Source organism: Amblyomma americanum, chromosome 7, assembly GCF_052857255.1.
Source record: "Amblyomma americanum isolate KBUSLIRL-KWMA chromosome 7, ASM5285725v1, whole genome shotgun sequence".
NCBI lineage: Eukaryota > Metazoa > Arthropoda > Arachnida > Ixodida > Ixodidae > Amblyomma > Amblyomma americanum.
Genome location: NC_135503.1, coordinates 27,835,728 through 27,848,517, shown reverse-complemented (window position 1 = coordinate 27,848,517; position 12,790 = coordinate 27,835,728). Strand labels below are relative to the sequence as shown.

The following is a 12,790-nucleotide window of genomic DNA, read 5'->3' as shown; positions in this document are numbered from 1 at the left end:
CACTTCCCGTATACTGTCGTGAGCAAAAGTGGCGTATGCCACTTTGGCTCCGGCTCACTTACCGCCCCATTGCTGGAATCAGCCAACTTGGGAGGGGGAGCGGTGAGGGCGATGCTCCCACCTGAAGCCATGTCAGTTTTCTTGCTTCGGCCCCTCACGGTCCTTGTTGCAGAAAGCGACACTACCGTCAGCATACGCAAGGCATGCAGGAAGGGAATATCCTGCGCGGTGCGTGGATGTCCGACCGCGGCCAGATGAACGAACTCGGAATTGCGAGTCTGCTACGTGATGTTCATGTCCAAGAGGGATCCTGAGTCGCCATATCTGCAAAGACAAAAAGGGAACGTTCACCGAAGGCAATCGTGTATGTTGTTAGCTTTGATTTGACAGTCACGCCATACACTGCAGGGCTGTAGTGTCGGGACCAAATGTGGCGTATATGCAACCTGCACTTCGACTAAACTGCGTGCCCCGCCGCGGTGGCTCAGTGGTTAGGGCGCTCGACTACTGATCCGGAGTTCCCGGGTTCGAACCTGACCGCGGCGGCTGCGTCTTTATGGAGGAAAAACGCCAAGGCGCCCGTGTGCTGTGCGATGTCAGTGCACGTTAAAGATCCCCAGGTGGTCGAAATTATTCCGGAGCCCTCCACTACAACCCCTCCTTCTTCCTTTCTTCTTTCACTCCCTCCCTTATCCCTTTCCTTACGGCGCGGTTCAGGTGTCCAACGATATATGAGACAAATACTGCGCCATTTCCTTTCCCCCAAAACCAATTATTATTATTATTATTATTATTATTATTATTATTATTATTATTATTATTATTATTATTATTATTATTATTATTATTATTATTATTATTATTATTATTATTATTATAAACTGCGTCCTTCAACTCCTGAGCCAACCTGGTGCCTGCACAGCTTTAAGGGTCTCGCTTTCATCTGCAGCCGTGTGTTTTCTCGTTTCGATAAGTCGACGCCCTGCCTATCGAAAACGCTGAAAACGACGCTGCGATGCAGCGCAGTCGAACAATCCAACAGTAAAGTGCTTGTGGCGAGATGAAGTATAGGCACAGTGTGCACGAAAGGAACCTTGCACGACCCTTAAATGCCATATCGGGCCAGATGACGTCCCGGGCCGAACGCACCAGCACCGTTGGCTCAAGTATGAGAATTCTGGAGTTAACACGTCTGCAAAGAAAAAAAAAAGGGGGGGGGGTTAGAAATACGCAAGCATAACTCAGTTGCACATACTCACCGCGGCAGCCAAGTGAGTGAAGCCTCAAGCCGTGGGGCTGAAAAACGTATAAGAGCGAACTGCCAATCTTGGCTGCAGCGGAAACGCTATGCGCCGCAGACCGCGGGCAACGTCCATTCTTCAAAGTTGCTGCACGAGGCTGGCGAGCACTTCCGAGCACCGTGTGCGGCCACAAACCACATGTCGCTCAAGAGCACATACGCGTTCGGGTGTTCGGTAGCAGGACATAGTGGCTTGGTCGCAACGCCGTTCGAAACGGATTTTTGTTCCGTGACGCAAACGGCAGCGGGCTCTCATTTCTAAACCTTCTTGAGGCAGCGAGCAAACCGGTGCATACGCGCAGTTTCCTGTCTGGCTCAATACCTACAGCTGAACTGCCTATAGTGAGCTAAGCCTAAAGCTTTACGCACTGCGAATCCTAGCTCACCGCGCTTCCGTCACGGACAAGAAACCCGATGGCGATGGTCCATGAAACCTCCACATCCTGAGCGTTACTTATTATTATACAATGGTCGCGTAAATAGCGCGAGTGAACCTTAAATTCGGTCTAACAGCCCAGGGCAGGTTTCACGGACATACCGCCCTCGCCGCGAGGCCTAGCCTCGCACTCACCTTCGATGCCGAAGGCCTGGCTCGGAGGTATATTCCTCAGCAGTCGTCGGTTGGTCGTGAGTGAGTGTAACGGCTTCTAGGCGTCTCCGGGGGCGATGAAGACGACAGCAACGCACTGGCATATATAAGACACAAAGTCACGTCAAGAAGCACTGCCGCTTGTATACGGCGAAAATAACTTCCTGTGGCTTGCGCTATCGGGGACGGCAGTGCCCACGACCGGCGAGCATGTGAGTGCTCGCAAAAAAAAAAAATACGGATCGCCCGAGGTGGTGTATATATATTTCTATCACCGTGTCCATTCCTGGTAAAAGGGGCGATCGTCCGCGAGCGCCGTTGGAAGTCTGTTCCAACCTTTCAGCTTGATACGCGAAGCAACGCCAGGAAGCGCGCCAGCTTGTCGACTCATCGTGTGGGCTGCTCCTCGCACCAAGCTCAAGAGCAGACGTTTCCAGACGAGCACCCCTTGGCGCGGGAAATGGACACGCCATTCTCGGTCCACTAGGTGACGTACTGGTGACGCAGCGATGCATCTGAGCCAGCGGTCGCAAGTCCTTTGCACTTCTGTCCCCGATAGTACCAACAAAGACAGAACTGCGGTCCGTGACGAACCCGCGAAAGTGCGCTTCGCCGCGCCGCTGTTTTCATAGGCAGACGGCGAGTCGTTGCCTTTCCTCGGTTTCCTGCGGCCAGACTGATTTTTGTTGTTTTATTGTTTGTGGGGGTTTAACGTCTCAAAGCGGCTCAGGCTATGAGGGACGCCGTAGTGAAGGGCTCCGGCAATTTCGACCATTTGGGATTCTTTGACGTGCACTGACATCGCACAGTACACGGGCCTGTATAATTTCGCCTCCATCGAAATTTGACCGCCGCGACTGGGATCGAACGCGATCCTACCACCTTCTCCAAAACAGCGTCTACACCGGGGACCCTGCTCACAGGCTTATCGTTTGGGCCCCTGCTCACACGGGCCTTGAGGGAAATGAGGCAGCTGACGCCGTCGCCCGCGCGTTCTCTCTCTCACCGGGCATTACCCCGACCCCGACAATCAGGCACTCGAATTCACTCCAGTTTACTCCTTCAAAGACATTGTTTTACTTTATCAATCTGGCCACGGCCTTTATCCCCGCTCGTGTAAAGGTCTCTCAAAGGCGGAGGAACGGCTTCTGCTTCGTCTGTACAATACAAGGACCCTGCTAATACTTCTCTGTGCCCGGCAGCTCTCAAACACTTCGACCCTTATTTCTCGGGCAGCTGTCCGCACTGTGCGGAAAAGTCTTCGGACATCTACCACATGGTGTGGGCCTGCCCCTCCAACCCTGCTATCCCCCCTCACCCCAACCCAATCCGGGAGGACTGGGAGGCGACCCTGCTCGGCTGCTCTGACCTGCAGGCCCAACAGGCCTTGTTCGGGCCAGCCCGGGCGGCTGCCGACTCCACTGTGGCCCCGAACTAGGGACCTCCATCTAGTACTTGTAAGGGCTGGCCCCCTCTGGGTCAGCTCATGCATGATCTCCTCATGTGTACCTGCACACAAATGTTTTCAACCACCACCCGCGTCTTTCGGGTCAGCAGCCGAGCGCCATAACCAATGAGCCACCGCGGCGGCGTCTTTGTTGTTTTCGTCGTCTGACTCTGACCGGGCCAGCTGAAGTGATATCAAGCCCTTGCTTCTGACGCCCAAATTTTGCCATATAGGCGTCTGCTAGAGCTTGGGCGACAGTTTTCTTTTTTCTTATCTACTCCACTTATAAGAAGCGGACTGAAACCATATAGGAATCATGATCGCATCCCTTTGTGGAGTCAAAAACCTAATGGGTTCTAACTTCCGTAAAGCGAACGAAGCGACTTCAAACAGGAAAGACCTGAGCAGCAGCGTTCGATTTTAACGCGAAGGCTTCAAGGAGCTCGTGAGGCAGAAAAGCCGACGTCGTCGTCGCCACAGTGGCGGCCGCTGCTGCCGCGGCGGAAAAACGTTCCGCAAGCTTTCCGCTTCTCGCAGAGGCCACCAGGACGCTGTGAGTGAGTGTGACGTCATCGTTTGTTCTTGAAGATGCAGAGTCGAAAGTTTCCATTGCGCACGGAGGCCTCTATAGTCAGATACAACTTAAGTGTGCAGTAAAGTTCCGCCCACATTAAGGACCGCCAAACAGAATTCCTCTACGACAAAAAAGTAGTCCGTTGTTAAAACTTGCTTCGTCACCTCCACAAGAAGTTAATGACAAGAAAAAAATATAAGCTCAAGAATTTTGATACCTGGATTGTTTAATAGTCAAACATTAAAAAGTTGATTTAATTTACTGTTGTTACTGGTATCACCACTTCGCGCACTTTTGCGTGCTCTCCCAGACACCCTTAGAGCGTGTGGGGGTAGCGGTCTCGGCCACGAAGGAGATGCCCTCGACTCAGCGTGGCAAGCTCAGCCGGAGACCATGCTACCAAGTGACAAGGGGGTTGGTCGTTTGGTGCCCGGCTTTCGCCGGCCGCAAGTCAGAGAATGGGTCGGAGCCAAAGGTTCACAAAACAAAACAGTTTATACAGCTAAGAGACGATACAGAGGAACTTACAATAACTCGTACTAGCACATACAGAGTGATTTACAAATACAACGCAACTCATGCAAAGGCACAATCGAGAGAGATTACAACTTAACAGAACCATTGCACTTAAAGTGCACTATTACACATACAGAGACAAACAACCAAAACACGATTGTTCACCGGGCACTGCGACAGACCATCAAGATTCCACCAGGAGATAACGCAGATGATGTTAGACTAGAACCTCATGTTATATCCGTAGCCCCACCCCTTATGTAATACCCCTGAATTGGGGTCTTTAAGGAAATAAACTGAACTGAACTGAACTGAACCTGAGGAGCTCGACGGGGCCGTCCCGCAGGTTGGCGCACGTTGCCTCTCTGGTCCGGGCTGGGCGAGTGGTGTGCTCCCGGGAGTCGAGCGGGCGCGCTTCTCGGAAGCTTAAACGGCGGCTCGGGTTAACCGACAGCGGTTGCAGCCCCTCATTTATAGGCGCAGACCGCGTCTGTTCTTCGCGCCAAGGCAGGCGCGCACATACACACAGCTTCAACTGCACTAACTCCTTCTCCTTCAAGCGCCGTGCGCGCGACCTCATTGGTCGAGCGCGGAAATAATAATAATAATAATAATTGGTTTTGGGGGAAAGGAAATGGCGCAGTATCTGTCTCATATATCGTTGGACACCTGAACCGCGCCGTAAGGGAAGGGATAAGGAGGGAGTGAAAGAAGAAAGGAAGAAGAGGTGCCGTAGTGGAGGGCTCCGGAATAATTTCGACCACCTGGGGATCTTTAACGTGCACTGACATCGCACAGCACACGGGCGCCTTAGCGTTTTTCCTCCATAAAAACGCAGCCGCCGCGGTCGGGTTCGAACCCGGGAACTCCGGATCAGTAGTCGAGCGCCCTAACCGTCCAGAAAAATCTAGGTCATTCTCGGCACGCTGAGTCATCGGCGCAGGAGCGAAGGGGAGAGGGTATCACTTTGGCGCGGACAAGGTTACCCCCTTTACATCGACAACAAGCAAAAACTTCTCCAACATTCGAGCAAAATCGACGCCGAGCGCGGCCATGCCTCCTCGGCGACGCGCCGGCGAGCTGAGTTGCAGCAGTACGTAAAGCTACGCACTCTCCGGTGGCCCTTCCCCGCTGTTTTTGTTTCATTTTACCACGCGGGGGCGCGATTGCTTAGGCGCCTCGCCCTTTCTTTCTAACATGCGCCGAATTTTGTGACAACTGGCCAGCGGAGTACGCCGCGGAACGTGGCCCAGTGTTAGCAACTGCTGTTTTTTTTAAAGTTGTATCCTACTAGAAGCAGTGCGGAGTGATGCCGTTATGTGGACGGTATAAAGAGCGGGCGCTCAATTGCTTGATCCTGAACCTCCTGACACACGTGTGTGATGGAGCCGGTGACGTCTACTAGTGCGGGGCTTTCTTCTGAGTCTCCACCTTCCCTGAACGCAGATGTGCCATCCACATCGACGGGTGCTCTGCTACGAGTGAACGCTATCGCGTTTCCCTCTTAAAGCGGAGCTTAAGCGTCTCCCAAGATTTTCCCTATTTCCTCTTCAGCGGCTCTATAGACTGGTCATGCCGGTAGATGTTCGCCCGTTCCTTATTTTCTTGCCTGATTGGTTCTGCTAACGTCTATGTCACGGGCTCACCGTCCTAAACGACGTCAGCTGACCCTCCACCTCGGCTGTCTGCCCCGAGCTTCAAGCCGGTGAGAAAAAACGAATATCTCATCTCAAAGCTCCCAGGGACATCTTATCCTTATTCTCCGGCTCAGAAGACATGCACTTACGATGGTGGATTCGCCGAAGTCGTGAACCAACGCCCCCCCCCCCCCCCCCAAAAAAAAAAAAAAGCGCCGTAGGATTTCGAGGGCGTGCGGGCCTTAAGTCGCCGAACATCCCGGCAACATACCAATTGCAATGGGCAATCATTTTCACGTTACGCCGCCGCGGTGCCTCAGCAGTTATGGTACTCGGCTGCTGACCCGAAAGACGCGGGTTCGATCCCGGCCGCTGCGGTCGCATTTCGTAGGAGGCGAAATGCCAGAGGCCCGTTTGCTGTGCGGTATCAGTGCACGTTAAAAGAACCCCAGGCGGTCGAAATTATCCGGAGCCCTCAACTGCATGCGGTGTCTCTCACAGCCTAGTCGCTTTGGGACGTTAAGCCACATAAACCATAACCCATTTTCATGTTACATGTATTGTGGGCCGGATAAGTACATGATTGTGTTGCATATTGGAGGGAAGAGGTGCACGAAATCACTTTATTCGAGCATAAATTAAATGCCTCCGGCGATGTCCTCGAGGAGTTGATGGATCAAGGATAGCTGGTCTTCACAGCGATCCGATCTAAGCCAAGGACAGTGAGGACGACACCAACAGGTTTTTGTTCATAGCAAAACCCGACAGCTGGGCCTTGACTCTGTTGGAGCTCGTTTTGTCGTGAAGGACGGTTTCGCTGCTGAGAAAATTGTGGTTAAAATTGGAAAATTTTTCCCGCTACTCTGATTCAAACGCATGACGTATGGGATGAAGTCGAGTGTCATGGGTTTCTTTCGCTTAGTCTGTGTACGTCTTGTTTTTGTTGTCGTTTTTCTTGTATGGCAAAAGTGTACTAGCGGTTGCGTTGCAGTAAACCCTGCTGTTACGTTCTTCTTGGGACCACGGAAAAACGCTTTTACTTGTTTATCTGACTTGATTTTTTTTTTGCCTGCAAGTGTAGCATGCTTCTCTGGAACCTGTAAAGCTATGTGGTTCTCGCGATCGTTCTGCATGCGCAGAACGTCCCAAACGCCCTGCCATGGCTCTCTGTCAGCCTGAGCAGCGCCCTCTGTGGAGCGGAAGCAGCAGCGAGGAAGGTGCGCACAAGGAGCGCGCTGAGTAGCGACACGAATGCTTGTGCGCTTTTATTTGCGGAAACAGCTTTACTTTTGTACATTCCACGATTATTGGAATCTACAAACTGCGTCTGTTAAGCTGAGCCCACTGCGCAACCAAATCTCGAACGGCGCTGCCTGGGCACCGCGGGCCACAGCATAGTTTCGTTTTTGTGCCTTCGGTCATTTGCTCTTTCGTCACATCGACACCAACTGCCGCAACAAAGTGCACACTGCCCATAAGCGTGCGGCGAGGTGCTGCGCGCTGGAAGCCGCTGAAAGCTACAGAACGCCGAGGTGGGCACGAGGCAATGACATGTAGACTGTCTTGCTATTGGTGGCGAGCCGGCGCCGTGCCGTAAACGTAGGCCGCCAAAATGCTGGCACGGGGCTAAGTGTTATATCGCGAGGCGACATTCAAGACTGCGAAGTAAAAGCCATGTTTACATAGCATGGGTTTCGATGAGAGCTACTGCGGGCTGGTTTACAACAATGTAGCAGCAGGGAAAATGCAGCACCCGAAAACGTAAGTGAGTTCTACTGTACAAAGGTTACCTTAATGTTCAGATGTGCGACCCTTCGTTTAAGTTTCGCGCTAGAAAAAAAAATGTTCACCTAGCATCACTGCAGCGTACTCAAGGAAACAACTGGCTCTCGACATCTCTCTGGAACACTCAATATCTGTCATGACATCATCATAGCACTCACAAGTAAATGGTCTGACCGTCTAGCATATTCATTTCAGCCCTTGCATTTATCCTTTAAATACTTGACATTTAAATATTCGGAGACATGCAGTGGCCAGTGAAGCTGATCTGTTCGTGCTGCCGGAATGGAATTTGAAGACGACGATACCCAAACCCAGCGTGGGAGACTGGCAGTTTAGTGCATGCGGTGCTGTGCTGCGCTGATAGCGCAGTGCTTGAAAGTGGCCAGCTAAGTTTACCTGGTCTGGCGCGGACAACTACGACAATGCCCGATTTTCCGCCTCATGAGCCGTATAATGCTATCACATTAAATTTTCGACTACCTGGGGATATTTAGTGGCACCAACATCACACACCACTAAGGAGCCTTTTGCGTTTCGCCTCCATAGAAGTACAGCCGGGCTCGAACTCTGGTACTCCGGCTTAGTAGTGGAGGGTCCTGGCTTCTAGACCTCCTGTAGCTCTTCAAACGCGCGCCGACATCGCACTTGCGAGATATGAAAGCCACCAGCTACGAGAGACACTTCTGCATGATGGAAGACGCAAGTCTGATTCAGCGTGTCGTTGTGCACAACTTCCGCCCGAGCCACGCTAATGTGACGCTGCCCCCATACATACCCTATACTGTGGTATGCACCTGTCCCTTTTTAAAAACCCCTCCCCCAGACCCATTCCTTTTTTACTTCATGGCACGGTCCAGGTGTCCCACTACCAGACTGTTACCATGCATTTCCTTTCCTTATTACGACTATAATAACCCTGACGAAGACGCCCATTCTTCGCAGACGCATTAGCAGGTGCTGTGTGACACAGGGTAAAGCCCGATTTTACCCGATTTTTGCACCCTGAAGAGACTAATTACTGGGTTAAGGCCGATTGCTATCCAAAAATGCGCCTTCTAGACAACATACTCATCCAGTAAACAAATCTGAAAGCACCTTCCAGAGGGGTGCCTTCCGTTAAATGATTTCAATAAGTGGTATTTGAATCGTCGTATAAAGCCTGTACCATGTTAATGATGTCCTGTTCCAAGGTTCTTGTGCATTTAAAATGCTCAGTGTGATGTTGAACAACAGTTTTCAGTGTACAAAGACAGGAGGGTTTTGCATGAACAAGCAAGTGCTGTGCTCATAGTAAACTGTCTTTGCTGTAAAAACTTACCCCAAAAAAACCCCTGAATTATGAAACTTTTTTTCAGAATAACCCAATCCCTACCTGAATTTCCACTAAAGAAAATACCACTCAATTTTTTTACCCCCCCCCCCCCCCCCCCCCCCCCCCCCCACTCCCACCTCAATTCAGAAAAAAATGAAACCCAAAACGAAGGATCCAATTATATATGAGAAACTGGTCATGTGCCATTGAAAACACTAAACGATATAATGCAGAGAGAATGACATTGTCACATCTCCACACATTTTCTCTGTTACTTTCCCATGTGTCAAGCTCATTCTAAAACTGTAAACAAAGCAGAAGGATTGGTTTAAGTTACTATGTTCCATCCGGCCACTGTGGAGGGAAGTAGACTTGGAGAAGAAAGTAATAAAACATAACACAACAAAGTACGCTTAAATAAATACTCTTTACTTTGAAAAGCATAACAAAGTACAGCATCGAGGTAAAAGAAATTGCAAAAATTTTAACAACTTCATGCTTGAGCTTTACAGAAGAGCCACATCGGCAACATCAGGCATGTCGCCCTCAATACTTGAGTTTCGCAGCAATGCCGTCATAGGTCACACTTGCGTGTGGAGCCGTGGGACTCATTCTTGCTTGGGTTCGGAGCTCTTGCCCATCGCCAAAGCAGGCCTCCCTGCCAACTGTGTGGTTGCTTGCAAGTGTGGCACAGTGCATTCGGGTAAAGCAACTCAGGTTACAGCTTGCAGTTAATGTCCTACGCTGCAGGTGTTAGTTGTGCGCTGTGCCTTAGTGGCAGGTGGCCATGTGCTTTGGCGACGGGGCTTAACCTCAGCAACCACCTTGCTTGGTGCTGGCCCCGGACCTCTTGCTCACAGTTAGAGTTGTGAAGAGCTGCACAGGAAAGGAAACAAAAAAAGGAAAAAATATACAGTGGTTCGTTAGTTAACAATACCACCACCACATGAGCACCCTCAATTGCTTGATGAGTGCAATTACTGTATTGACTAATCAGCTGAACTGACATTTTGATATCTGCACTATTTTGACACAAGTGCTATGTATTGAGTTGTGTGAACGACTGTCTGCATAGTTCAATGCACGACTCTAAACATTACTTTCTGTGTTGTTGCAGACAGTATGAATGAATAATTAAATTAAGTCCAATGGTGCCTACTATTGCATGCTCCCCCTGTATGTACACAACTGCAAAAGGTCCCAGCTTTCAAGAAGCTGTAGAGGATAGGATACAATTAAAGGGACACTGAGGAGAAATTGAAGTTGGCTTGTATCAATAGAATAGCAGCTCCTGATCACAAAAACGCCACTCTTACTGAAAACAAAGCTCTTGTAATGTAGAAAACAGCAAGAACCAAAATACAGGTATCGCCGCTACAGGCCAATCTCGCAAGTACAAGCGTGATGACTTCCTAGGACAAGACGCGCCACCTTGGAGGAGTTCTCCTTACTTCATGGATGTCGCGAATCTCTGAGGCTGGCAAAGAAAGGTTGCGCACCGAACCGCTAGCCGTCAGAAATCACGGAGTCTGCGTTTACGTCACATGTCACGTCACTCCGTTCTGAGACGTTATAAGAGTTGCCGTGTCGTCATAAGAGTTCCCTGAGTTTGAATCAGAGCGGCGGGAAAAACTTTTTCATCTTCGAATCCAAATTTCTTTGAAATAAATGCATCTTTCGCGCCCGGACAAGCGGCAACGAAGCCATGAAATGCCGAACTATCAGATTTTGCTAAGAATAAAAAATTGATAGAGTTCTCCTCAGTGTCCCTTTAAGCATGAAATTGGAAAATCCCCGGAGCATTGCCAATGCATGCAGATGTTAATTTGGCATGCTTTGCTCCTGGTGCCTTCTTGTAGCAGTGTCATCAGTTTTATTCTAGCCACATAAGCTTTGCTGTTCATGCAAAAAAATACTCAGCAATTAGGTGTGCATGCATGTGTTTCAACAATTCTAGTACAGCACATGCCCATTTCAGAATTCAAGAACTGCACAATGTTTCCCACTCTTTCTACCATTATGGCTAGTGCAGCAAAGCAGAATTTTGAGAATTTTGAAGAAATATTTGGGCCAAATAAAGTACGACATCACACAAGAGCGGCAGCCCGCTATAACCCAGCAGCCACTACAATGAACAAATGACAAAAAGTGAGAACAGTCAGTAGTAGTACCTCAGCGCACGTAGGGTGAATTCCAATTGTGGCGTCCAAGTCAGCCTTGGTGGCGTTCAGCTTCATAGCAGTAGCAAAGCCCTGAGTCACCTCGCCAGCATCGGGCCCCAGGTAGTGGAAGCCAAGAATGCGATTCTGAAAAACGAGGAAATTTCGGCTCAGTCACTGAAGAGAGTCCAGACACTACGATTTTCTGTGCCTGCACAACTGTGCAGGATCATCAGTAATATTAGGCTTGCCTTTGCAGCATTTGTCCCCCGAGAAATACTCCATTTTGCTGTTAGTGTCACAGTATGAATTTCGAACACTATGAACACACATGCATACTTCAAAACAAACACAGGAGCTGACATTCGAAGTGTGCAAGGGTGAAGAGCAAGCAAAGCAAACATATGCCAAAAACCTGAACAAACTGGGATTCGGAGGAGACACTACTTATACCTTTTCGTCACAGCGTATTGATAATTCGTCCTCAGAGCCCTTGCTGAGAAAGCGGCATTTCATCAGCACCACAACATGACTTTCTAGCTTGGTCAGTATGGCGACCATCCAACAAGTTCACTAAGTGACAGTCACTATGAACAATAAAAACCCTGCACTTCTGCCATGCATATGCAGATTTTTTGCACTGTAATGCACTCATGAACACCTGGATTACGTTTGCACAGCACAAAAATGTAGCTGCAGACATCTATCCTCTAAAAATGTAGGCGCAAATACCTTGCATTTTTGCGATGCGTACGCAGATTTTTTGCACCGTAGGCACTAATGAACACCTGCATTACGTTTGCACAGCACAAAAATGTAGCCGTAGACATCTGTCCTCCAAAATGCAGGCGCAAATACTACACCACGCAAGGCAACTCGTACTAAGCTTTCTTCAACACTTTCACATGCCACTGTGCAGTCATCAGTGTTACTGCATTAATCACTGCTTTCTATGCATCACAAAGAATTATTCTAAGGCCTTGGCACATACACATGAACTTCGTTGGATTCACGCTAATACCGAGCGTGAGTACAATAATGTCAAAACACATTCACACCGCTGCTCCACCGTCTGCAACTCGGTGACCGTGCTGTTGTGAACCAGCAGGGGGCTAGCACCGCACTGAGATTGGTGGGAAGAACACATGTCACCCGGAGCAATTTGTCATTCTGGCTTCTTTTTTCGAAGCACGTGAGAATGCACCGCACTGCAAGTGATGCTCGGTAAGAACTAACTGAATACAAAAACAGCACTCAGCATCGACTAGCCGTATGAGAGATCTTTTTTCAAGCACTGCAAAGTGATGAGACGACATCATAACGAAACTGATCAAGGCAAACACAGAAAAGAAAAGAAATTACTCCAATGACAGCACTAGTACATCATCTAAAAAAACAGAATGAACTACAATCAGTCCTAAACATGCCACAGACATTCAAAAACACGACTCCCACTCGTAAAGTTTAGACA

General features: G+C 49.5%; 1 protein-coding gene across 2 annotated transcripts in view; it reads right to left on the bottom strand.

Annotated features, from left to right (window-relative positions):
- Nucleotides 1-9,568: 9,568 nt before the first annotated feature.
- LOC144098734 (thioredoxin reductase 1, cytoplasmic-like) overlaps nt 9,569-12,790 on the bottom strand; it is a 29,360-nt gene continuing 26,138 nt past the window's right edge. For both annotated transcript variants that reach the window (XM_077631575.1, XM_077631576.1), the window contains 2 exons: nt 11,332-11,466; nt 9,569-10,036 (listed from right to left, as the gene is read on the bottom strand). In XM_077631575.1, the coding sequence (XP_077487701.1) occupies nt 9,974-10,036; nt 11,332-11,466 (198 nt within the window). In that variant the 3' untranslated portion in view covers nt 9,569-9,973. The remainder of the gene's footprint in view (nt 10,037-11,331; nt 11,467-12,790) is intronic.